The 27,395-nt window shown below is 41.2% G+C and overlaps 1 protein-coding gene and 1 long non-coding RNA gene across 15 annotated transcripts in view; one reads left to right on the forward strand and one right to left on the reverse strand.

The window, feature by feature from the left end:
• Window positions 1-23,118, forward strand: part of SEMA6D (semaphorin 6D) — a 326,428-nt gene extending 303,310 nt beyond the window's left edge. For 6 of the 11 annotated variants that reach the window (XM_075007257.1, XM_075007263.1, XM_075007258.1 and 3 more), the window contains 18 exons: window positions 9,314-9,469; window positions 9,810-9,921; window positions 10,676-10,736; window positions 10,824-10,886; window positions 10,974-11,075; window positions 11,281-11,371; window positions 11,619-11,738; window positions 12,234-12,322; window positions 13,753-13,970; window positions 14,081-14,212; window positions 14,430-14,585; window positions 14,668-14,841; window positions 15,646-15,786; window positions 15,884-15,961; window positions 16,828-16,919; window positions 17,277-17,333; window positions 19,237-19,404; window positions 21,815-23,118. In XM_075007257.1, coding sequence (XP_074863358.1) covers window positions 9,361-9,469; window positions 9,810-9,921; window positions 10,676-10,736; window positions 10,824-10,886; window positions 10,974-11,075; window positions 11,281-11,371; window positions 11,619-11,738; window positions 12,234-12,322; window positions 13,753-13,970; window positions 14,081-14,212; window positions 14,430-14,585; window positions 14,668-14,841; window positions 15,646-15,786; window positions 15,884-15,961; window positions 16,828-16,919; window positions 17,277-17,333; window positions 19,237-19,404; window positions 21,815-23,118 — 3,267 coding nt within the window. In that variant the 5' untranslated portion in view covers window positions 9,314-9,360. The remainder of the gene's footprint in view (window positions 1-9,313; window positions 9,470-9,809; window positions 9,922-10,675; window positions 10,737-10,823; window positions 10,887-10,973; window positions 11,076-11,280; window positions 11,372-11,618; window positions 11,739-12,233; window positions 12,323-13,752; window positions 13,971-14,080; window positions 14,213-14,429; window positions 14,586-14,667; window positions 14,842-15,645; window positions 15,787-15,883; window positions 15,962-16,827; window positions 16,920-17,276; window positions 17,334-19,236; window positions 19,405-21,814) is intronic. The other 5 variants (XM_075007264.1, XM_075007267.1, XM_075007265.1 and 2 more) reach the window with 5 other exon arrangements.
• The window catches only part of LOC142019894 (uncharacterized), a 73,843-nt gene that overhangs the window by 14,821 nt on the left and 31,627 nt on the right, over window positions 1-27,395 (reverse strand). For 2 of the 4 annotated variants that reach the window (XR_012647216.1, XR_012647215.1), the window contains exon 6: window positions 24,806-24,917. This is a non-coding gene — a long non-coding RNA (uncharacterized LOC142019894). Of the gene's footprint in view, window positions 1-383; window positions 638-14,221; window positions 14,615-24,805; window positions 24,918-27,395 lie in introns of those variants that run through there. The other 2 variants (XR_012647217.1, XR_012647214.1) reach the window with 2 other exon arrangements.

The raw sequence follows: 27,395 nt of genomic DNA on the forward strand, positions 1-27,395 counted from the left end.
TTCCCTCACACTTTATGTGTGTGTTTGTACCACTGTCTTCCTGACTTTCACTCCCAAACCCACTTCAGTTATGCCAATTTTGCTTCACGTTTACTTCCAATTTTCTTTCTCAAAATGCGTGTTGCCTTCTACAGCAGGAATGCTGCAAACTTCCTTTTCCTTTTCAAAATTAAGACTTTATTAGTAACATAATCAAAACTCAAATACAGGATCATTACCCCAATGCACAGCACATATTAAAGGAGAAGTTATCCAGTGTTTCGAGATTACATATCGTTTTCTATTTAGATACGGGGGGGGGGGGCGTTTACTTTGCAACTATATAAGAAAGTCCTTAAAGAGCAGCATGTCGCAGGTTGCAGGTTGCAGACCCCTGATCTAGTGTATTTCTAAATTCTACCAGGCCAAAAGAGCTCTTTGATCACTTATAATTGATGTCCTTTCCACTCGCCCTATGCCTCCTAGTGGGTGACAGAGGCATCAGGAGCGGAATTTTGAAAGGTTCCTTAGCGGACATTATGATTGTGAATTGATTGTATTTGACCTAGTACATCTTGAAATTTTGATGCTTGTCTTCATTCTTTTCCTTTTTTCCTGAGAAGAGGATTGGCATTCAGAGCTTGTAAGAGCCGGAGTTCTGTTTGCAAAAAGAAAAATGTTTTTTAACCTCTCATAATTTTTAAGTGTCTCACAGTCACCAAGCTCCAGTGTCCCACTCTGATGCATACTTGTACAAAAAGGAAACTTGGCTAAGGTTAATTCCTGTTTGTATGTATGCATTTAGCAGTGGTAGATGCTTCATCTGAGGAGGCTGTATCAAGCCAAGTGCTGTAACAGGAATCATTAGTGTTTATTAGCCACTGCTGCTTATCAGTTTTGCCTAAAATGTGACTCATCAGTTCTGGACTGTGGACTTGAGAGGCAGAAGCATCATTAACGGTTAAAAAACATTATTTTTAAGTCACTCTGTAATGGATAGGACTTCATATAAACTTCCCATTGATTGTCAGGTATTACCTCTTACTATGCTGCTCTCTCCTAGTTCAGCATGAGCTCACTCCAGTCAGCTACCATATGAACTGGACAAACCTTGCAGAGAACCAGCCGAGGGAGTGAGACCAACTTTTTCTTCCTAAGCATCCTAAGGCCTTGTCTGCTCTAAACCCACCTATCAATCTAACCTATACAACTGTGGCTATGCAACTAGCATTACTGATGTTGACATACGTGCTACGGTGTCTTCCACACAGCAAGCTAGCAGGACTGCTCTCCCGTTGACTCCAGCTTCTCTTTTCATGCTGGTGGAGTACTGGACTTGTCAGGAGAGTGGTCAGAGTTTGATTTATCATGTCTAAGCAGATGCAGTAAATTGATGGCCAGTGGATTGATCACTGCAGCATTGATCTACCCCATAGTGAAGACAAACCCTAACTTTCAGTTGCATTTAAGCACATTTTAACTGGTTAGCCAATTGTTAAATTCCATTGCACGCAAGCCCTCGGGCTTCTCACATGCTTAATGTTAAGCATGTGTTTAAGTGCCCAGGACCTAGCCTTTGTGCTACAGTAGTAACGCATATGTATTTGTCTGCATAGCTCACTGCAAATCTCAGAAATATTAGGAATCAGGAGATCTGTTTTATTTTCCTAAGATAAATAATTTACTAGAATAAGTTGTTTCAGCAACTGCAGAACATAGTGTTTGAGATTAAATCAATAGAGATTTGTGCCTGCAACTCAGAACTAAACTAACACTTCGGGAAGTTGCTGTGAGGTATGATACCACATTGCATGTTTCTAATGTGAAATAAAACCTAGGCCAGACCTCTTATGGTTATTAAAAAATCCTCTTTCACTTTGAGACATACTTTTGTGCATGAAGTAGTTACATTTTACCTACTAAAACACACACATTTCTCTTCCTCCACAAAAGCATTGCATAGTGCTACTAATGCAGTTTCATGGTGGAGCTAGTGATCTTAACACATATTGTACAATCTTTTGGGTGCCCAAGACTAAACACGTGCTAATTAGACTTGAAAATATTAGATTTTTAATCTATCAATATTGGCAAACATCCATTCTGTTGGATATACACAGACCAATGGAAAAGTATTTCCAGAGATGGTTAATCACAATTTACAAAGAGACATAGTGAGAAAAATGCTTCGAGAACTCGTAGAGCAGTGGTCGGCAACCTTTCCAAGGCAGGGTGCCGAAATTTGACCTTTTGACCTCTGTATACAGTCTGAGTGCCAGTGATACTTTTTAAAGTCACTAATAGTCATACTTACAAGAGCTTTATCAATAAATAAATTAAGCTGCAGGGCTTTACTGTTTCAGGCTTTAAATCGCCATCCAGATGAGGTTATTTTTTTAACATCTAAGCTGTCATGGATTTTAATACAGGTTGAATGTCTCTTACCCCGGATTCTCTGATGTGGCAACATCTGTGGTCTAGGGCACTTTAATCCTTGTTGATGTTCCCACTGCTGGGGGAGGGGGTAGTGACAACGATGCAAGAAGATAAGCATCCTCCCCTTCACACAGCCTGCTCCTGCCCCCTCCTCCTGTCGAGACCACCTCTCCCTGCTCCTACATTCCCTCCGGCCCTGACACCCCCTCCACAGACACACCCTCAGCCTATTCCTTCACCTTCCTTCCCAAATGGACCTGTCATCTCCAGCCAGCTCCTGAATCCCTCACCACCCAATGCTGAACTTTACCTCCCAGCCAAATCCCAACCCCCCACCCTATTTCTACACCCTCCCTCCCATCCAGACCCCAAACAACCACCTCAGATCACTCCTGCTCCAGAACCCACACACCCACCCATAGCCCTGGGGGGAGGGAGAGAGCAACTAACCTGTGGCAGGTTCTTTAGGGCTCTGAGGCAGGGGCTCTGGTCCCAGCTCTGCATTGCAGCAGGGATGCTGGGGCAGGGCTCCAGCCCCATACTATGCAGGGCTCCAGGGCCTGTGCAGTAGGGCTCCAGCCCCAGCCCTGCACCACGGCAGAGGCTCGGGGTGGGGTGTGTGTTAAGGGGATTCCAGCCTTGGCCCTGCATTGTGCAGGGCTCTGGCCACAACCCCATGCTGCAGCGGGGACTTTGAGAGGGATCCAGCTCCAGGCTCATGATGGGGACTTCGGCCTCAGCCACAAGCTGCGCAGGGCTCTGGCGCTGGCCCGTGGTGTAGACCTGTGCACAACGGGCCTGTGCAGTAGCGCTCTGGCGCAGCCCTGCACCGTGGCAGGGGCTTTGAGGGGTAAGCTCCAGCCCCAGCCCAGCGCTGCCCCAGAGCCCTTTGCAGCAGGAGCTCTGCCCCCGCCCTTTCGCTGCATGGGGGGACGGGGACAGGGCTGAGCTTCCCCTGCATGCCATTTAAAAGTCAGCTTGCAGGCCAACAGTGGTGCATGTCCCAGGGGTTGCTGCAGAGTTTGATTTAAATTTAAACTTTGTGTATTTTGCTGTGATGTTCACATTTTGTCTTTTAAAGGTTATAAAGCTTTAGCTTTTCGAATCTTAGCATCCACTGCCATTATTGTCGGACTTCCCCTCCTAATGCCCCAAGGCTTAATACTCGTGATTTTGGATACCTGAACATTTAAACTGATAAAAAAATTATATTCTGCATGGCCATTATAAAACTAAAAGTTGAATGCTGCAGAGTCTATACATAATTACCTGACTTAATTCATTAGTCGGCAAATTAGTTACAGAATTGGCTGGGGGAAATACATTGTCAAAGACTGATTCTTCTCCATTGATCTGCGCTTTGCACACCATTACAAAGGAGGTGCGGAGTGGGTGACAAACACTGCCAAATCATACTGCCACATCAGAATGGCAGCATTTTATGCTCACCTTGCACGTGTGTAACTTACTGTTCAAGGGGCGAGGGAATAGACTGTCAGCCACTCAGGACTAGAGTCACTGAGAAGCCTAAGTGTGGTTGTGAGATAGTTGGCATCATCACCAGCCTGCTGACGGGGGGAGGAAAGGGTTGGAGAAGGGGAAGGGGCCCAGTGATCTAAAGGGCCCAGGGCTCCCAGGTGCTGCTGCTCTGGGGGCAGCGTCCAGAGTCCTGGGCCCTTTAAATCACCACCAGAGTGCACAGGGCACAGTAGAGCTCCACAGCACATGCACTGTGTCAGTGGTGTCCTAAACAAAATATAGCAATTGTCACGGCCCTCTGTAAGCCCCCCCGCCCCCCCACTAAACATCCCCCCACCGATCCAGGCACCTTCCCCCACCAGCCAGGCGTCCTACCCGCCCCCGCACACTGGCACACTGCACATGCTTGTCCCACTGAGCGGTGGGGGCGTGTGCACAGAGGGCATGTCGTGTGCAGATCTGACAAGCTGCTTCGCCACCGCACTGTCCAGTTGGCCACATGTGGTGAATGGCCAGCAAATTGGCTACCGTGGCGCTGGGTGGTTCTGAGGACCAATTGGGGGGGGGAGGTGCGGGGGGGGGGGGGGGGTGCAGAGCAGTCTGGGTGGGGTTGAGGGCTGGTTGCCCAGCCCTGCCTCTTCCAGAGTCGTCCGTGTCCGTCCCCCGTCCCCCGTCCCCCCCCCCCCCCCCCCCAAATCCGCCCATTGCCCAGGGGCCTGGCAATCCTGTGAGCCTGCCTGACCTTACCGAACTGTCAGGTACCTAGCCGCTCAGTCACAGACCCTGATTTAGGGATTGAGGCTCCCTATACACTGCATGGGGAGAGAGAGAGATGCCTGAGGATGGGAGACACAAAAGGCCACGTGCTAGGCAGCTGCTCACATAAGCTAACCAATGGGAGACAGGGCTTGTAACTTTGTAGTCACACAAAATGTAACACCCTGCTGTGCCCACAGCCCTGCCCCTTCTCTGCGGGCACACCCCAGACACTCCTTCCCCACCCTGCTCTGCCCCTCACACACTTTCAGGTGGAGGCAGGGGCGTAAGATGAGGGCTCCAGGTTGGGAGGCAGGTTCTGGAGTGGGGCCAGGGATGATGGATTTGGAGGCACAGGAGGGGGCTCTGGGCTAGGGCTGAGGGGTCTGGCATGTAGAAACAACTTGAGGATCGGGCTAGGTGATTGGGTGGGATGTACAGGCGCTGAGGGGGAATTTGGGGTGTGGGAAGTGGCTCATGTGGGGCAGGGTGGAAGTGCAGGCTCTAGGGAGAACTTAGGGAGTGGGAGGAGGTTCCAACCGTGGCAAGGGGTTGAGGTGCAAGAAGGGAGTCCTAGATGAGGCTGGCATGTCTGGCTCCTCAGCAGAGGAATCAAGGGCTCTGTGCACTGCCCTTGCACGCAAGTGATGCCCTCACAACTCCCAATGACTACAGTTCCTGGCCAACAGGTGCTGTGACGCTAGTGCTCTGGGTGGGAACAGCATGTGGAGCCCTCTGCCTAGTAGCCAAACATGCTGAACTTTTCTGGGAGCCGTGCAAAGCCAGGACAGGCAGGGAACCTGCCTTTGTCCCCTGCCACTGACTGGACTTCTAGCGGTCCAGCACTGACTGGCGTTACCGGTGTCCCTTTTTGTCTGCGCAGCTTCATTGCCCGTGACCTGTCCATGACCTTTTTCTAAACATACCCATGACAGTCGGTAGCCTTACCCCTAGCTTGTAGTCATGTGGTTAGTGTGCTTCCATGGAATAGTTGTGGTTCCCGCCCCCCAGGTCAAATATTGCCTTTACTTGTGTGTAGCAGGGATTTGAACTGGGCTCTGCTAGCTTGAATATGAGTGCTCCAGCTGTGGACCTGTGCCGCCTTCGGATAAGAGACACACTCCTCTCCCATTGACACTGTTCACTGGGGATGAGTAATGAAAGAATAACTGAGGCCAGAGAGTGCATAAAGCCTTCTCTAGCATGGTGCTCAGCGGTCTCACATAGAAGGCCCAGGTCCAATCACTCTGCTCCAGTGCCTTGATTTATGCACAGTGGAACAGTTTTATTTGAAGCTCTCAATTCCAATTACATCTCCCCCCGCCTCACACAGCCTTGAATCAGGTGCCTCCAACATCCCAGGTCAGAATCTTAACTATTGGGCTCAAAGGTATGAGGAAACATCTCCTTCAGTCTCCCAGAGGGGCCCAAGAGACTGGCAAGGTCTGAGCAAATGTACTGGATCAGACCCACAAGTGAGATGGGTGTGCTTTTAGAGTAAGGGCTGCTCATCTTTCCCTGGGTCATGTCTCACCCTGAAGCTTAGACAACTGAACGCTGTATGGCGTAATGGTGCACATGGTGAGAGAAGAAATGTAAAGGGCCTAGCGAGCTTTACTGTAAAACATTAGGCTAGTGAGTTTAGGTGTATACAGGGTTTGGGTGAAGCAGGATGGGAGGTTTTTTTGAGCATCTCAGTGGGGCCTGATTCTGGGATTCAAGTACCTAATGTGGTAGCTGGTCACCTAAGCTGGACCACTTGGAAATAGTGACCACAATATAATAACTTTTAATATTCCTGTGTTGGGAAGAACACCGCAGCGGTCAAACACTCTGGCATTTAATTTCAAAAAGGGGAATTACACTAAAATGAGGAAGCTAGTTAAACAGAAACTAAAAGGTAGAGTAATTAAACTAAAATCCCTGGAAGCTGCATGGAAACTGTTTAAAGACACCATACTAGAGGCACAACTTAAATGTATACCCCAAATAAAAAAACACAGTAAGAGACCTAACAAAGAACCACCATGGCTAAACAGCCATGTTAAAAAGGCAGTGAGAGAGAAAAGGGCAGCTTTTAAAAAGTGGAAGTCAAATCCTAGTGAAGAAAATAGAAAGGAACATAAACACTCCCAAATTAAGTGTCATAATGTAGTAAGAAAAGCCAAAAAAGATTTTGAGGAACAGCTAGCCAAAAATTCAAAAAACGATAGTAAAATGTTTTTTAAATACATTAGAAGCAGGAAGCCCGCTAAAAAAGCAGTGGGGCCCTTGGATGATAAAGATATAAAAGGAGCGATCAAGGAAGACAGTGCCATTGCGGAGCGATTAAATGATTTCTTTGCTTCAGTCTTCACGGCTGAGGATGTTACAGAGGTTCCTAAATCTGAGCCAGCCTTTTTAGGTGACAAATCTGAGGAACTCACTCAGATTGAAGTGACATTAGAGGAGGTTTTGGAATTAATTGATAAGCTGAATAGTAACAAGTCTCCAGGACCAGACGGCATTCACCCAAGGGTTCTGAAAGAACTCAAATGTGAAGTTGCGGAGTTATTAACAGTGGTTTGTAACCTATCCTTTAAATCCACTTTGGTACCAAATGACTGGAAGACGGCCAATATAACACCAATATTTAAAAAAGGCTCTAGAGGAGACCCTGGCAATTATAGACCGATAAGTTTAACATCAGTACCAGGCAAATTAGTAGAAACAATAGTAAAGAGTAAAATTGCAAGGCACATAGAAGAGCACGAATTGTTGGGCAAAAGTCAGCATGGTTTCTGCAGAGGGAAGTCGTGTCTAACTAATCTATTAGAATTCTTTGAAGGGGTTAATAAACATGCGGACAAGGGGCACCCAGTGGACATAATATACCTAGATTTCCAGAAAGCCTTTGACACGGTCCCACACCAAAGACTTTTATGTAAATTAGGTGGTCATGGGATAGGAGGCAAGGTCCTTTCATGGATCGGGAATTGGTTAAAAGACAGAAAACAAAGGGTGGGAATAAATGGTAAATTTTCACAATGGAGGAGGGTAACTAGTGGTGTTCCCCAGGGGTCAGTCCTGGGACCGCTCCTGTTCAACTTGTTCATCAATGATCTAGAAAATGAGGTAAGCAGTGAGGTGGCAAAGTTTGCAGATGACACCAAGTTGTTCAGGACAGTCAAAAGCAAAAGGGATTGTGAAGAACTACAAAAAGATCTCAGCAAACTGAGTGATTGGGCAGCAAAATGGCAAATGAAATTTAATGTGGGTAAGTGTAAGGTAATGCATGTTGGAAAAAATAACCCAAATTACACGTACTACATGATGGGGTCAAATTTAGCTACGACAGATCAGGAAAGGGATCTTGGAGTTATAGTGGATAGTTCTCTGAAGACATCCACGCAGTGTGCAGCGGCAGTTAGTAAGGCAAATAGGATGTTAGGAATTATTAAAAAAGGGATCGATAATAAGACAAAAGATATCATACTTCCCCTATATAAAACTATGGTACGCCCACATCTCGAGTACTGCGTGCAGATGTGGTCTCCTCACCTCAAAAAAAGATATATTGGCATTAGAAAAGGTTCAGAAAAGGGCGACTAAGATGATTAGGGGCTTGGAAAGGGTCCCATATGGGGAGAAGCTAGAGAGACTGGGACTTTTCAGTTTGGAAAAAAGGCGATTGAGGGGCGATATGATAGAGGTATATAAAATCATGAATGGTGTGGAGAAAGTGACTATAGAAAAATTATTTACCTTTTCCCATAATACAAGAACTAGGGGACACCAAATGAAATTGATGGATAGTCGGTTCAAAACTAATAAAAGGAAATTTTTCTTCACACAGCGCACAGTTGACCTGTGGAACTCCTTGCCCGAGGAGGCTGTGAAGGCCAGGACTCTATTAGGGTTTAAAAAAGAGCTTGATAAATTTTTGCAGGTTAGGTCCATAAATGGCTATTAGCCAGGGATAAAGTATGGTGCCCTAGCCTTCATAACAAGGGCAGGAGATGGATGGCAGGAGATAAATCACTTGATCATTGTCTTCTGTTCTCCTTCTCTGGGGCACCTGGCACTGGCCACCGTCGGCAGATTGGATGCTGGGCTTGATGGACCTTTGGTCTGACCCAGTATGGCCATTCTTATGTTCTTATGTTCTTAAGTAAGTCCTTTTGTGAATCAAGCCCTAAGAATGTTAGATTTAAAACAAGCTTAAATCTAAATCGTGGCTTGAGAGTTAACACAGTGTGTGTCTTTATGTTTGTAGATAAGATGTAGGTAGTTTATGGGATAGGACTTTATTGGCTGACATGCAGTAATGGGGGAAGGGAAAGAGATTGCAGTTTAATTAAAATTCTAATCCTAACTTTAACAACATTCTCACCAAGTCAGCAGCCAGCATGTATCCTTGTGATTTAGTGAGGATGACGTTCCTCAGCTGACTCTAAATTCAACTAAAAATTAGCAAACAGTGGTGCAGCTCACAAAAACTTTCATCAGCGTTATCACATAGCAGTTTTCTGTCAAAATACACAAAGGAGCCTTTCATAAATGCTTGTTTACTCCACTGCAGCTAGCATTAAAATATAAAAAACTCTTATCAAACTGATAAGAAGTCACTTTTATTAGCCTGTCCTATTGAAACCACCTTCATTTCTACATTCCTGTTTGACAGGTAGCTAAACAGTATTACCAAGAAGCTGATGCTATTTTTCACCAGCCATGAGGCAGCTTCTGCTTTGTGCTTGTGCAATGCTATTGATTGTGTCCCAATCCGTAGCTGTCAGTTTTCCTGAAGACGATGACCCTATTAATGTTGTCGACTACCATTGTAAGTAATCTACAACGTGCTTGACATTAAAATACTAGATAATTATTTTGGTTACTTACAGTTGTAATTAATTGATATGTGGACAAGTAAAAATGTTTATTTTTGCAATTCACCAAATTTATTTACTGACTTTTTAAAAAAAAAAAAACAATAGCAGAATAATTTCATTAAAAAGAACATTTGCTCATATTGGCCAGCTTTTATTTATTTATATTCAAGACATACTCTAAGAATTTAGTTTAAAGCCTTCTACACCTAGTATATACAGCTAATCAATGTTGTATATTGATTCTTTAGCTCTCTAATCCTGAGTGATGGTGCAGCCCATTTTTACTTGCAGATTCAAGGCAATATCCAGTATTTAAAGGACGCCCTTCAGGCAATGAATCTCAACATAGGCTGGACTTTCAACTCATGTTGAAAATTCGAGACACACTTTATATTGCTGGCAGGTAATTTTCCTGTAGTCAGTTTATTAGATTTAAATTCTTTTCTCTCCTAGATTTGTGTTAATGTGGGCAATTTGTTAAAAAAATAATCTGCAAAATTTGAATTAAGGGGGGGGGGGAGCCTCGCAGAGAAGTAAACAGTATATGTGTCCTATAAATAAAAACTGGTTTTTGAAGGCCAAAGCCAGCAGTGTCGCTGCAGCTATGCTAAACTATTTTCCTTCTTTTTACATTACAGCCCTCATTAAAACGTATCCTGATCAGTGTTCCCTGTAAGATGAGCACTTGGGCTGCCACCCTGGAGAGATTCAGGTGCCGCCCAGCTGATTAGCAGAGTTGGCACCATACTTCTACTTGTGGTTCACATTCATATGGCCCTGTGCACATATCACAATTTATCCCACACAGGGATGGAATAGAGGGAACACAGATCCTGATTGCTTTTAAACATGGAACGACACTTCAGGGATGCATGAAAAGAATCTAAATATTTTGAATTTTGGCACACTGAGCAGGGGTTGGACAATATGTGATACTTGAGAGCTGAGTAACTAAGAAAATACAGATGCTATCTACAACCATTACACTGCTAGGAACCAAAAATGCCTAATGTTTACTCAGAAAAATCCATAAGGGCTTGCAAATATATTCTTTGTCTAGCAAGTGCCCTGAAAAAAAGACCTATGACAAAAACCATCTACACATGCAACATATGCATTTATTGACTTGATGTATGTTATGCCCTTGTTTTCAATAGGGATCAAGTTTATACTGTAAACTTAAATGACATTCCCAAGGCAGAAGTTACTGCAAGCAAAGTGAGTAAATGTAAGGAAACTTATTTGATTTTTAAGTGAATTTTTGGGACAAAGAGTTAACTTTTTTATTTGATTTGGTTTAAACAGAAATTAACCTGGAGATCAAGACAGCAGGACAGAGAGAACTGTGCTATGAAAGGCAAACACAAAGTATGTTTATCATATACAGAGCATCAAAAGTAATACTACCAAATGCAGGCAAGAAATCTGTTCTTAATATGTGTTTTCTTCTTTCAGGATGAATGCCATAACTTTATTAAAGTCTTTGTGCCCAGAAATGATGAGATGGTGTTTGTCTGTGGTACAAATGCATTTAACCCCATGTGCAGATACTACTGGGTAAGCACATAAAATAATATGCCATTACTGTATTATCGGTTTGCAAAGTAATTGTGTTGTGATAGTTAAGCTTTTTGATCAGGATGCAGAATGCTGATTTTCCCAAGTGTCATAGAATCATAAATAAAAAGTGGAGAGAGAGCTAAGGACACTGTAAAGGTAGAACAGAGAGGGACACTGCCAATAATTTATTTTTCTTCTCTAGCTGAATACCTTAGAGTATGATGGAGAGGAAATTAGTGGATTGGCAAGATGCCCATTTGATGCCAAACAAACCAACGTTGCCCTCTTTGCTGGTAAGAACTTTTGATTAATGATGCAGAAGGTGCCAGAGGGCTTGAAAAGAAAGCACAGGGAAGCTGCAGGTGTCACAGTGCCTGCAATTCTAAGATTGTGTAAAAAGATCACAAAAGGATTAGAAACTAAATGGTTAAAATAGAGTAATTTGGAGGAGTGTGGCAGTACAGAGAGCTATGGGCTAGTAAGAATTCTGTTAATGTATGTAATGGCCCATTAATACCACATTTTTGACTATTGTTTTAGATGGGAAATTGTATTCAGCAACAGTAGCAGATTTTCTGGCAAGTGATGCTGTTATATACCGCAGCATGGGAGATGGGTCTGCCCTCAGAACAATAAAATATGATTCCAAATGGATAAAAGGTAATGTTGAAAAAATTACTTGCCTGTGTATGTGACAGTTCTAATTTTATAGGCCTTAAGGATCACGTGTATCATAGACAGTATATTTCTATATAAACACTGCTAATGTACATGCAATGTTTGGTATAGCAAGACCAAATTAATAAGAAAACAACTTTATGCTGATAAAGCACAATCTTTGTTTAAAATATAAGCATTTTCCCCCACTCACAGTTAAATAGGTTAATGAATGAATCCGTAGTAACAAAGACCTTCACTGTAATACAATTCCTTTGAGGCCTTTTTACAGTCCATTAGCTGACATTAAAGACTACAAGTTCATTTAAGCTTGAATGCACCCATATTTGGACTTCCTAAAGTGTCTTGAATATTGGAGTTCACTTTAGTTGGTTTGTAACCAAGGGAAAGCCTTTAAGTCATGCAGAGCAGGCAGTGTCTTATACTTATTGAATGGTTCTTTTAGGTGAACAGCTTTCTCTTCATTCTTTCTTGCAGAACCACATTTCCTCCATGCCATAGAATATGGCAGCTATGTTTATTTCTTCTTTCGAGAAATTGCTGTAGAGCATAATAATTTAGGCAAGGTAGGTATATAAAGTTGCTGCGTCACTATCAGCTGTGAAGTATCAAAAATCTTATGAGAGTGAGGTATAGTTGTCATGGAAAATAGGCTCACAAGCAATATCGTTCACAATGTATAGTATTAACTGATACATATTTTTATCCTTATAATTGTCAGAAAAAAACAGAACTTTATTTATAGTACAATACCCTAAGTCTTAAACCTTTATGCATTCACCCTGTCTTGTTAACAGAGTTATCCACAGGTATCCTTCAACACTGCCATTTCCTTAACTCCGGAAATCGGCTGGTAGTCTGCTTTTGCCTACTGTTTAAAAATAGGGGGAGAGGGTCAAAAGAATGCTCCCTGATGCCGTTAGATAATTAATATTTTTGTCATAATAATTCAGCATATGATACTGTTCACCATTGAAGGATGTTCTGTAGTAAATTACTAAACTATTTACACAAGGTTAATTAAAGACTATAAATCTCACTAACAATATGATTTTGAAAAAAGGTGGAGGCAAGGCTGGGAGTGATGTGTTGGCTCAGTGATGCATTAAATTTCCCATGTGCTAGCAGCTAAATGTTGTTTGCTTTCTTCGTTTCTGCACAGACTCAGAAAAGCAGCTATTAGAAAAGCAATGTTCCTGTTAACAAAATTGCCCTTTGAAAACGGGTATCTCTCATAGCATTTGATAAGCCAGGCTACGTCTACACGTGCACCCAACTTCGAAATAGCTTATTTCGATGTTGCGACATCGAAATAGGCTATTTCGATGAATAACGTCTACACGTCCTCCAGGGCTGGCAACGTCGATGTTCAACTTCGACGTTGCTCAGCCCAACATCGAAATAGGCACAGCGAGGGAACGTCTACACGGCAAAGTAGCACACATCGAAATAAAGGAGCCAGGCACAGCTGCAGACAGGGTCACGGGGCGGACTCAACAGCAAGCCGCTCCCTTAAAGGGCCCCTCCCAGACACACTTTCATTAAACAGTGCAAGATACACAGAGCCAACAACTAGTTGCAGACCCTGTATATGCAGCACGGACCCCCAGCTGCAGCAGCAGCACCCAGAAGCCCTGGGCTAAGGGCTGCTGCCCACGGTGACCACAGAGCCCCGCAAGGGCTGGAGAGAGAGTATCTCTCAACCCCCCAGCTGATGGCCGCCATGGAGGACCCCGCTATTTCGATGTTGCGGGACGCGGATCGTCTACACGTCCCTACTTCGATGTTGAACGTCGAAGTAGGGCGCTATTCCCATCCGCTCATGGGGTTAGCGACTTCGACGTCTCGCCGCCTAACGTCGATTTCAACTTCGAAATAGCGCCCAACACGTGTAGACGTGACGGGCGCTATTTCGAAGTTACTGCCGCTACTTCGAAGTAGCGTGCACGTGTAGACGCAGCCCCAGTCTCCTCTTTGCCTTGTGTCCCCTGTATAGGCTGTATATTCCCGTGTGGCACGCATATGCAAAAATGACATGGGCGGCTCCCAAAGAGTACTGGAAAAACACTGGACTTCATTCCTGAAAGCTCGGCTCAACTGCTCAGTTCCTGGGGATTCATTTTTCTACTTTGATGTTCTGCAGTCGATCACAGACATAATAGAAATCAATGGTGTGCCTACTGTTGTCGGTGTATTCACCACGCAGCTTAACAGGTGAGAGATGAGCAACCTAACATCAAAAGAAGATTTCCAGGTCCCTGTTACAACTAAGGTTGTTGCAAAAATTCAGACTACAATAGCACCAGGTTTGTTTTATTTTACAGCATCCCTGGTTCAGCAGTGTGTGCTTTCAGCATGGATGACATTGAGAAAGTATTCAAAGGAAGATTTAAAGAACAAAAGACTCCAGACTCGGTTTGGACAGCTGTACCTGAAGAAAAAGTACCAAAACCAAGGTAAGAGATTTTTGCTTATGCCACAATAATATTATTCCTGTAAACTATTACTTTTAAATCAGTAGCATATTGGAAAATTAGTCATGTCAAATTGAATCAGCGGCTTCCATTTGGACACTAAGTATTCTTATCAGCAGCCTATCCTGCTCTTCCAGGAGCTTACCCTTCCTAGTCACCAAAAATATTGAGAGAGAAAAAAATATTGCTTTCCTTTCAGACCTGGCTGCTGTGCGAAACATGGTCTAGCAGAGGCTTACAAAACCTCCATTGATTTCCCAGATGAAACCTTGGCCTTCATCAAATCCCATCCACTGATGGATGCAGCCGTTCCATCCATCATTGAGGAGCCCTGGTTCACAAAGACACGGGTCAGGTATGACATCTTGGTGAAATAAGTTGCATCTGTACATTAAAAAAAGAAATATTCTTCTGAATAACTACATACTTTTTGGTAGGTACCGACTGACTGCAGTTGCTGTCGATCATTCTGCTGGACCCCACCAAAACTACACCATCATATTTGTCGGCTCTGAAGCAGGAGTGGTACTTAAGATCTTGGCAAAGACCAGACCTTTTTCTTTGAATGACAGTGTATTACTGGAAGAAATTGATGCTTATAATCATGCTAAGTAGGTATTATTTTACAAGAACAGCTGTCCAGAATATCACAGATATTCTAGTGTGTTGCTCACCTAGTCATTTTCTTCTTGTGGTTTAATAAGTAGTGATGTTTTTTCTTAACTTTTTTTTAAAACACTTTCTCATCAAGAGCTTCACTCTGTTTGTCATTTCCCACTGTTTATGGAGAAGTTTTGCTGCTGAATCACCTGAAAACGTTTTAGTGCAGACCATTTTTTGGTAGCAGAGAGCATTTTAATTCTACACCATTAAATCATTGATGTAATTTCTTCTAGATGCTAAACACCAGTACTACACACTGTTGCCTTAGCTAAGGAGTTCCTTTAAAGAATTTCAGAGTGTCCTGTGATAAATAAAATAATAGTTTATTCTCTACCCAAAGAATTTGGGTAGGGCCACGTGCAGTGTTCCATTTAAAATCCAAATTGAGCAAGCACAGATTTTTAGAGTCTGCTCCGTGACAGCTGTATTCAACATAGTGAGCTCATAAAGTTGTGGGTTTAGCACTTTTCTACCTTTACTGCAGGACTTGTCACCCAGCTGCAGATTGGGGGCCAAAAACCAGTTCCAATAATCCTTAGGTTGCATGGAGATCATACTAGTAGATTAAATTACACTGATGTGTAAGCATTTCTACAGCACACATCATTACAACATCTAGTACTTGTTGAGCATAGGTTTCAGCTCTTGCACAGCTGTAATTGACTGACAAATCAAAATGTTTCCAGTGTAAGCTTTACACAAGATACTCTGGTTTGTATCAATAACTGTTTTGAATGACTTTTACCAAACAGGTGTAATACAGAGAGTGAAGAGGACAGAAAAGTAATTTCCCTTCAGTTGGATAAAGAACATCATGCTTTATTTGTGGCCTTCTCCAGCTGTGTGATTAGAATTCCCCTCAGTCGCTGTGAGCGTCATGGATCATGTAAAAAGTAAGCCTACGCTTCTGAACTCTCCCATAAAGTAAAGGCAGAGAAATCTCTAGTGCTGGAAGAAAGCCATTATTTTCTCTGGTTTCATCTTGCACAGGTCTTGTATTGCTTCCCGAGATCCCTATTGTGGCTGGCTAGATCAGGGGGCATGCGGAAGAGTGAAACCTGGCATGCTGTAAGTGCTATTTTTAAAACCTGTATCCACAGTGGTTATATATGTCTATGTAGTCATTCAGTAAATTGCCCTTTTTCATGCTCTGTAAATACCTTTCTGTTAATATATGTAAGAAATAGAATGCTAAATACTTTACTTAGGGAAGACTTTGATATCATTGTTCATTTTAACTGTGTAAGGACAGTCACATCTAAAGGGAGGGCTACCTGCAGTATGATGCAGACAAATTCCTAACCATAAGCATTACCAGTTAAGCAAAGAGGTTATAATATTCTCATTACTCACTCCCAGGAGACAACAATCAAGAATAGATTTAGACATGGATTATTCCCTGTCTCGTTTTCATAGCTACTTGGGGAAAAGTCTCCTCTGCAGCTTAAGTCTTCTCTGTTTGTCTCAACTTTTTGGACTGTTTGAATGAAATTTGCTGACTTGATTTTTACAAAAGGTGAACAAATATATTTTATAGCAGCAAATGTGTATGCCTTTTCCACAGTCAGTCTGTACCTTGCCAAATGCCTTTTGCAGAATCAGGCTCATGAAGCACATGGTCTTACTTCTTGTAATATTAGATGTGATATTTATAATGGGTCCAATATTACCGTTCGATAGACATGCACAACTTCAGTTCATACAGTGCATGTTGAATGGCATACCAGCAAACAAGAATGGTTGCACTTATATATAATTATCGTGAGAACTTGATTCATTTGTTGGTGCAAGTGCTCAAAGTTTATTTTTATTTAATAAATAGTCTTTCTGCTATAATACAACTGCCCTTTCCCCTAAATCTGCTGAACAAATGTGTGTGGTTTATGCCTTCAGAAGAAAATCATTTTTTTCCCTACCAATGCTATTAATTGCAGGTTCTCTTTGTTTGTTTCATACAACCACAGCACTGGGGGATATGAGCAAGACGTAGAATACGGCCATACAGGACAGCTTGGAGACTGCCATGGTAAGACACAGTCATTGCTGCTATTTTATACTGTGTCAACAGACGTTTGTGGCCACGCTCCACTGTGGATGTTAAATTTACAATGATCCGTTCAGTGACACACTGCACGCCCCACCTAGTGTTACCACGAAGTCAAAAAGCTGACCTATTCCGACAGGGGTGGCAGAGATGTTTTACTTCTCCCTCTACTTCCCCCACTTTGCTATTGACTCCAGAGAGCTGTAAGGTATCGAACAATTTCCCTTTTTTTGCTAACGGATCGTATTTTCTTTTTGGTTTTCAGTTGCTCAGGTCTTAAAATCTTTTGCTTTCTTTTGGTTACTTTTCACTGATTACTTGTTCCTTTAATTCTTTTAGAAATTTTGCCTACTACAACTACACCAGATTACAAAATATTTGGCGACCCAACATCTGGTTAGTTTTTTTTAAATTGTTTTGAATTAATGACCTTTTCTTTCCTTGGGTTCAGCATTTTCAGCCCTTTTTTCCCTTCCTTTTGCGCAGGTGGCAAGCCTTCATTTTTGTGCTTTTACTCATATTCCCACTGATAGTAAACCTAGCTGGACTCAGCACTTCATCCTGTGTAGCCGCATGTTAACAGCTCATTATTTATTGAGATACATCCTTTATTCAAGAGCCTGATTAACATAGATGACATCTTCACTGCACGAAAGTCCACTCAGCTTTACTCTTTCCCCACCCATGCATTTGTGAATGCCCCTTCAGTCTCCGTCATCTCTAATCAATGGATGGCAAAATCTCATTATTTTTCTTTCTCTCTCCCTCTCTGCAATCTGATCAAGCAAATACACAGTTTCTAAAATGTGTATTTCTGTATTTGGAAATGTTTATGCTAATGTTAATCATTTAACATCACAAATGGTATAGCAGAACAAGGGCTAGAGCAGACAGCTGCTGGAATAGAGACCTTGGTGACATGTCCTAGGACCAGTATCAGGGGTAGCTGTGTTAGTCTCTAAATGCAAAAACAACGAGAAATCCTGTGGTACAAAATAGACTAACAGATATTTTGGAGCATAAGCTTTCATGGGCAAAGCCCCTCTTCGTCAGATATCTGACAAAGCGGGTCTTTGCCCACGAAAGCTTATGCTCCAAAATATCTGTTAGTCTATACGGTGCCACAGGACTTCTTGTTGTTTTTGTCCTAGGACCTACATTCCCATTTAACATTTTTTTCCACAGTGTTTTCATTGCAAGTCCCTGGTTTTTTGGGAACACAGGAGCCAATGTTGCTCTTTTGCATTTTGTAGTAAAACCCTTGCCCATTTCAATAAGAGTATAATCAAGATGTTATTTTCCAGAATTCAGTCCAAGCTCAAACTTGTTCTCACAAGGGTCCAGCCCCATGGGACATTCCTACCTGCCAAATCTGAAGGAAATCTGGCTGTTTAAGTTGGGGAAATGGAACAGCATTTGGTTTCAGATGGCATTTGCTTCTGTAGCTCAACAAGGAGCTGTGTTTGACAAACAAATATTTTGCAAATCTATTTCGCATAATATAATTTTGTGTGTATATATGGCGGGAGTATGACAGTCGTGTTACTAAAGTGATGCCTTATTCTCATGAAAGTTTACTCCAACTCTCCATCTGATTTGTTTTTTTGAAATACAGACATAACTGGATTTTTGAGCGTTGAAGTAGCACATGTTGGCGTGCTTACTTTTTCAGGCCAATCCCTAGTTGTAGACACACCTGGATAAATCTGTCTAGCTCTGTGCACACAAATCAGGGATTTGCATCTACAAAGTAGGCTCACTGTAGGCAATTAGATTCAAACAGGTTTGCTGCTTATGGGCATTACTACGTAGGCCACAATGACTTTATGCACTAAATTCATTATTAGGCAGGATCTAGATAGACAGCATAGTTCCTTAGGAGCTATTAACAGCTCTAATGGAAAGGATCTGTTCTCTCAAGAATATTCAGTATTTTGGCATCTTACACATCCTTTTAGAGCTTTTTTAAGACAGTGAAACAGCTTGTCTAAAAGTAAACAATACAGCAGTAAAGTAGAATATAAGGTGTGCTTTTTTCCCCTCCTTCGGTTGCTCATGATAACTTCCCCATTGCCTTCCATTTGACTTTCTTGGCTTTTGAATAACAGCTTTAATGTGTAATTTGTACTTTTACTCTGATTTTGGCAGCCACATATAGTTCTATGAACTGTAGGTCATATATTGCCCTGGCTGTAACTCCCATTAAATGCCTTCTCTGGCTTTGATTTAGAAATACCACAAAACAGTGAGGAAAGCCTGTTTGTAATACACATTAATAAAAATCTGTTTGCCACCACAGACATGGAGTTATCCTCAGCTTCCATTACCACAATGGCAAGTATCCCAGTTATAGCACCTAAAGTGACTGGTTCCTGGAAACCTAAAGTGACTGGCTCTCGGAAATTTGTAGTTCAAGATGACCCAAACACTTCTGATAATTCTGATCCATTATCAGGTGTCCCAAAGGGTAAGGCCTTTCCAGGGAATACATTAAAGCTGAATGGAAACCTGATAGGTATAGTTAGACTTTTGAAAATGATGGGACTAGTATGTTTTCTCCACTTCCTGTGAATATATAGAAGGTGCAGTCATGTTTCTCTTGCCCATTTGGGGCACATGGGCAACATGAATTTCATAGTTTGCAAAATTGAAGCTGAAGTTAGCAGGAATTCTGGGTGCAGAACAAATGTAATTTCAGACTTTTACATTATTCACCTACCCACGAGGTGATTGGTAACTGGATGAAATTTTTCAGCTGACACTGTCATTAAAAGAAGTGAAAACAATTTTCAATCAAAATATTTTTCAAATTCACATCACTAAATTGTGGCTAAATAGAAGAGAAAAATATGAGAAAGCTACCTGTTTCAACACTTTGGAAATGAAGCATTTTAATTTTTCAATTTGAAATAACTATTTGCTGTGAAATTTACTACATGTGTTTTAAAATGTTCAAGTTAAAATATTTTTTCTTTTACCTTTTGGTTTACCATTATTTTTGAAAAATGTTCATTTCAGGATGACCAAAACTATCTTTTAGAATGGTCAGCAAACTGAAATATCTGTTATTTTCCCCTTTCAATGGGCTACAGAACAACAGTAGTTCTAGAGCTTGGCTGACACTGCTGGTCCTCTCAGCCAGCCAGACAATGCCTTGGTGTATTAGCAAAAATTTAAAGGCAAATTCTAAAGTGCAAATTAATGGCCCACGGATATGTGCTCAGATGAAGTCCAATATTACTCTTATTGAACACACAAATCTCCCATGCACTTTAGCGGGTTTTAAGGAATGCAGGGTCAGCTTTGAGACCCAATTGGCTGCAATTATACTTTGGAGAGAGCGACGTGTGTGCACTGGCACCCAGACAGTTGTGTAGACTCTCCCAGTGCACACTCTCTGCTCACCTGAAAACTAAAACACACAAACACACAAAAAAGAAGGATGATATACACTTCAGCAATTGCCTTGCCTGCTTTCAGTCAAGTGAAACTTTGCGAAGCCTGTTACAGGAACAAAGAGTTCAGATTGGCCAAACAATATTACAATCAACAATAGCCAAAATGTCAATTGAGACTTCTATTGGTACACAGAATAACCTGGTGACTGAAATGTTTGCAAAATTGTGTATTAAATGAAAAGTCACAAGCCAAGGAAAGATCTTCAGTTCTACCAGTCACCCAGATATATCAGGTTTCCCATCAGCCATTATGGCAGTGCATTTGTCATTTTAATGTGTTTCAGTTGTTTTCAGTTTTATTTGCTTTAAGTCAGTATGTTTTTGTCCTAATTTGCTCGTTTCTTACTCACGTTCTGTGACATTTCTATTAGTGAACTTTTCCTTTCCTCTTCTGCACAGCACCAATAAAACCTGTAACTCTGAACATTAACAATGTTTGAAGGCTTTAACCTCTAACAAATGTCAGTATGTCCCTTTAATATCAACTCTTTTTCATTTTATCTTCTCTTGGTACAGTTAACAGAATTACTTCTAGAAACTAACAGTGTCTTAATTGCAAGATGTCTGTGGCAGCTTTCAAAATGAAAACAAAAACCTAAGAGATATGGTGATAATATGTGAATTGCACTAATATAATATTCATTCTTCTCCTAGATTTTAACAAACTATAATATATTTTTTAACATTCTGTTTTAAATGCTATGCAGTTTGGAATGCTCATTACCAAGTAAATAGGAAAATACAGTAAAATTTATTAACAAAATAGTGTAACCTTGCCTTGAAAATAAAAAGCAAATAATCATGGTACTCTAGGGATAGCAATGTATGACTATAGTAGTTCATGTGTTTTGTGCAGCAACAACATGTTTATACCTCCACAATATGTACATTATTCAGTTTTATACAACATGTGCATAATCCTGTCTTTTTTGATTTATGAGTTGGGTAAGAAATTGAGAGAACTCTTCCTCCATGAGTTATTAATTGCAGTCTGGCAGAGTAGTACCTTCTAACCCCAATTTTCCAGCAGAAACTGTTAATATTAATAACATACAAGCCACTGTTTGTAATCCTTAAAGGATATTTGGGGACAAGAATAGATGCTAGACCAACACAGTATGAAACTGAATGTAATTTGGGTAATGGAACACTGGCAAGCGTGCCTCATTCGTAAATGAAATGGAGAGTCTCCATTTACTAGACCAGTATGCACTACTAGCGCTACTCAATACACAGAACACTTTTATTTTAGAAAATATCTGCACTCCAAAGTGAGAGAGGATAGAATGCAGACAAATTATGTTAATAAACACTCAGCTAATTATATATCCTCGTCCTTCACCAGGGCAGGCAGCCTTTGTTTTGGATTGTGTGAGTGTGACCTACATTATTTTAATGTATCGCATATGTTTATTGCAGGTGTAAGGTGGGAAGTACAGTCAGGAGATTCCAACCAAATGGTACATATGAATGTCCTGATCACTTGTGTCTTTGCTGCTTTTGTCCTGGGAGCCTTCCTTGCAGGAGTGGCAGTTTACTGCTACCGAGATATATTTGTACGGAAATCCAGAAAAATACATAAGGATGCAGAATCTGCTCAGTCCTGTACAGACTCCAGTGGAAGTTTTGCTAAACTGAATGGGTTATTTGACAGTCCTGTCAAGGAGTATCAGCAAAACATTGATTCACCCAAACTGTACACAAATTTGTTGAGTAGCAGAAAAGAACTGCCACCACATGGTGATACAAAATCCATAATAATGGACCACAGAGGGCAGCCTCCAGAATTAGCTGCACTTCCTACACCTGAATCGACGCCAGTACTGCAGCAGAAGACACTGCAGGTGATGAAGAGTCAGTCTGACAAGGCACATAGCAACCTCAATGCCTCAAGAAAAGAAACCCCGCTGAAAAGCCCTCAGTTTTTTCCTTCCAGTCCCCCACCCCATTCTCCCTTAAGTCATGGACATATTCCCAGTGCTATTGTTCTTCCCAATGCTACCCACAACTACAACATGTCATTTTCAAACTCCAATGCGCATAAAGCCGACAAAAAGATGCAAAACATTGATCACCCACTTACAAAACCATCAAGCAAAAGAGATCACAGAAAATCTGTTGATTCCAGGAACACCCTGAATGATTTTCTGAAACATTTAAATGAAACTCCTAATAATCCCAAATCAATTATGGGTGACATTCAAGTAGCTCATCAGACTTTAATGTTGGATCCCATAGGAAATATGTCTGAGATTCCACCTAAAGTTCCTAACAGGGAGGCATCATTATACTCCCCTCCATCTACTCTTCCAAGAAATAGTCCAACAAAACGGGTGGACGTTCCTAGCACCCCAGCAGTACCAATGACGTCTTTAGAAAGACAAAGGGGCTATCACAAAAATTCTTCACAAAGGCATTCAATATCTGCCCTTCCTAAAAACTTAAACTCACCAAATGGTGTTCTATTATCCAGACAGCCTAGTATTACCCGTGGGGGGTACATGCCTCCTGCTACAGGCACAAAGATGGACTACATGCAAGGGACACCAGTCAGTGTTCACCTACAGCCTTCTTTATCAAGACAAAGCAGTTACACAAGCAATGGAACCCTGCCTCGCACAGGACTAAAGAGGACACCCTCCATAAAACCTGATGTGCCACCAAAACCCTCATTTGTTCCTCAAACAACTTCAGTCAGACCACTGAACAAATACAGCTACTAGGACTTGTATATTCTATTCGTGTGTGGTATTGACCTGTACAGGTTGTGGGAGAGACATAAGACAGAGACTTGCTTGTAATTAAAGAACAAAGTGGCCAAAGAAACTGTCTTTACTTCAGCAACATCTATGTCTTGCCACACATTGCTACAGCAAGACTTGCTAAAATAAACAAAGGAAGGTGCTGGTCATTACATTTCTTTTGTTTGGAGCTAAGGAGACATGTAGCACAATGGGAGTAGGGGGCTACTTTATTGTTCTAACGAGCTGATAAAGTACTTGGAAAAAAATCTGTAAGCAATTACTTGAAAATGGGTTCCATTTTAGACTGCTGTTACACGTGGTCTTCCCATTAAATGTGAACATTTTAGTATGTATGCATTCACCTTGCCTCTTGCACAAATGTAATGTCTCAATGAACAGCTGGGTTAATAAGCAATTTGCTGAAATTCAGTCTCTGGCCTGCCAGTAGCATTGTTTGTTTCTACATTTGGCATTTTGCTTATGCCACAAATAAAGCTCTGTGTGTCTGTGTGTGTATGTGTACTGTACACACTAAGTTGTAAGTAGATGGCCATTGCATCTGTTATACTGTGGAATTGTTTACATTGATCATGACTGAACAAATGTCTCTCTCTTACTTCTGCAGTCCATTGGGTTCAGTTTGGAGCCAGCTAGCGAGGAACTGTGTGTCAGTCAGCATTCCAGAGTCTATACCTTGCTGAATTAGTAATGCAGTGAACACATACACGTGTTAAATTTAAAATAACATTATGCTGCTAAGGAGTCAGATTATCTGGGGAGGATGTGGGAAATCTCACTGGGCTTCCACAGTTCCTCCATTGAATACCTGGCCACTGTGAATTTGAGCGCCTTTAATTCTCATTGAGGGCAGCTAATCATCTAGAACACACTAGGCACTGCCTATATAACAAAAGATTACCTTTTTTTGTTACATTTAATAACATCTCTGATAGAACCTAATCAATATCAAGGAAGAAGCACTAATTGGCCTGGCAGAACCAGTCTGTGAAAACTCAAACTGTAGTGCAATCAACTTGTTTATGTTGTGTAATGTAAGTATTTTCTCTAAAGTCATGCAGGTAATGACGATATTCTGTAAATATTATGTGTGAGTTTACCTGAATCTGTGCATTTTGTGCCTTATTCATGCGAATGATAAAAGTACTAAGAATCTGTCAAGTGTCCTCCATATAGCACATACTTCCTCAGTGCCAGCTGTAATTCTCTTAACAAGCACCAAAAAGCCTAAAAAAAGCTAGAATAAATTATTGGTAAATAAAGGCAGCCTACAATTCAAGAAGGCAACAGTGTTAAATCACTTTGCCATGATACACATTCCACTGATCAGTTATAATGTGAAATCAAATAAGGTTTCTGAGGTAATGGAACACCTGCTAAAATTGTGTAAGCCATTCAGTAGGTTTTACAGTATCCACTTGCAGATAATGTTCAACACAGATGGCTGTTTTAGCTTGCAAACAACACTCAATATTGTTTATTGAACATAACTGTAGAAATAACCATGGCAGAGGAATACTCATTAATTAGTAGGACAAATAACGTTAGTTGTTTTCTAAGACAATGGAGATGATCTTGGAGGAAGAGGAAGGATTAATCTGAAAAGTAGATCACTGTTATAGAACATAGAATAAATAATAGAACTTACTCTTTTTTCATTTCCTCTTCACTTTAAGGCTGTTTTTGGTAAACTTTTATTTCCTGAGACCACTAGTTCCAAAATCTTGTGATCTTGCTTCTTAAACTTTTCGGTCTCGCAACTAAAACAGTACAGATTAATAACAATTAAAAAACAAAATTTATTCAGTCTCCAAATGACAAAAACTGATTTGAATTCACTTTACAAATATTAATTAATACAGACTTGTGTGGATCTGAAACATAAATGTATGTGAATCCTGATATAAACCCTGATAACTTTCTGTAACATTGTGCTGCCTTGTAGATGGTAATGTGAGTTCTATCAGTATTTATGTTAAAATTTCTAACATTCAACCTAGTCATTCTGTTAATTTAATAATACAAACGATGCTTTATCCATTTGTGCAAAGGTAAACGCAGATTGTATCTTTTTTAATGGTACAGCATAAAAGTAATCCTAAAAATGAAGCTGCTCTATACCACAGAGTACTTTAACATGTATAGATATCTTGTAAACTTGTATTGTGGAGGTGTAAATAATACGTTCTTTGGGTTTTTAACACCGCATGTAAAGTCAAAATAAAATACTCAACTCTACTAAATGTCAGACTTTTTACTATTCACCATTTTTATAATGTGTATTGGCCTATTGACTAAAAAGAAGGAAAAACTGCTGGCCATTAATAGCTTCATTTAAAAATCCAAAAATGCATCTCATAAGCAATGTTGGGTATCAATCACACTGCAAAAGACTGATAGCATGGCACATAGGTGTACCTCCATTGTCATAATAGGCGAATACTGACATAAAGGCACTTGAGAGCCTTGTGGAGACAACTTTTAGATTCCTTAGTTAAAAATAAAACAGCCAAACTGGTGTATGGAGAGGAAATAAAACGGTCTTAGCTTAGTCCATATGATTCATTATACAGATGCATTTTTCAGTCAGAAAACATACAGCACTCCCCTCTGACATCTGTACTGCAACCTGATTTCAGGCTTACAGCTGGCAGAGTTGCTGGCAGTAAATCCTTCTCTTCAGTGTCCAGTAACCTTGCTCTGTTCCATCCCCTATGCAAATACAGCCTGGTAGTAAAGAGGACAGGTTTTTTTTCCCTCCATAATACAAACATTCACAGGTTCCAGCAAAAGATTTTTTTTTAAAAATCTGCCATAGAAATATCAGCACATCCCGAAGTAACAGTTACTTTAAAGTGCAGGGTTTTTTGTTTTTTTTTAAAACTGCTCTTTGGTGTTGGGACTACTGGCAGAACTGTAGCAACAACGCACGTACTTTAACCCATACAGTTGCGAAAACCACGAAACTGGTACATATTAGGTAAATTTAAAAATACACGGGACGTTCATAAAGCAAATGTCAGCAGTTTTTTAATGAACCTATTTTTTTAAGTAATAATAAACCATTTTTTGTTCCAAATTTTCTGTTTCAAATCTTTTATAACATGAAATTACTGTACAAGGTAAACCTACAGAGTGGCACCTAAAAATTGTTGTTTTAAAATTTTTAAACACTTTTTTATTTAGTCACGGGGGATAAAAATCTGATAACCAAGGTATGGTTTCCAGCCCAAAACACAACTGTAGGTTCAGTTGTGGTCCATTTTAGCTGCTGTACATTTAATGTTACTAAATTTGTAACTTAATTTCTCGCTTTTGCTCAAAGTAACTCCACAGAAGCCAAAAAAAGACAATATATTTAAACTGGGGGCCTTATAGTTAAGCACACCACCTATTTGAAATTGACTAATGCTCAGCCAGTACTGGACGAGCGTACAAAGAGTTACTGATTCAGCATATACAATACATTTTGTTCCACATAGGAAGCTGCTTTTGTTTCCAAAAATGGTTTTGGTTAGTCCGGCTTCAAGCCTGCTATACGCCATATGCCCTTTTTTCTTAAAAGTGACTCTTTTACACATTTCTCAGCCTAAGTTGTCATTTGGTAGGCTAGTGTACTTATTTCATCAGTATACCAAAAGGAACATACCATACCATGGGTATTTAAAAAAAGTTCCACTTGCAAAAACGAAAGCCAATACATCACCACCTCCCCGCTCCCCAGCCTGGCCAGAGCAAAACACACTGCAGCTGCACCTTTGCCATTACTTTGTTCTTTTAGCAATGACGACTAACCATTGGTGGCTAGACTGAAAAGGGACTTTGCTAACCAGGAAGCGGTTAACTTGACCTCCCAGTTTGGGTCTCCCCCCCCCCCCCACCGGCCCCAACGGATAGTGTAATTTGCTTCATCTCAAAAGGCAAGGTATACATTTTTGGCACTGAGGCAGCACACAAAAGCTGCTTTGCTCGGAAAGTGACATAGCAAGGCACAGCTGGGTCCAAGTACCAAACAGTTAATGGGTTTGGGGAGTGTCTCAGTGCAGTAAAGAATTCCAGGAAATTTATCTTCACCCTTCAACTGAGCGCACTAGGACAGGCAACAGGTTCTCGCTCTCCTGTATGGCCCTCTTGCTCAGGTTCCTGGAGAAAAACAGGAGTTGGTCTTTTTAAAGGGGAAAAAAAAAGTGCCACCTGCAGAGGACTAAGGCTCCAGTCACATAACAATGGGATGGTTG

This window comes from Carettochelys insculpta, chromosome 12, assembly GCF_033958435.1.
Source record: "Carettochelys insculpta isolate YL-2023 chromosome 12, ASM3395843v1, whole genome shotgun sequence".
Lineage (NCBI taxonomy): Eukaryota > Metazoa > Chordata > Testudines > Carettochelyidae > Carettochelys > Carettochelys insculpta.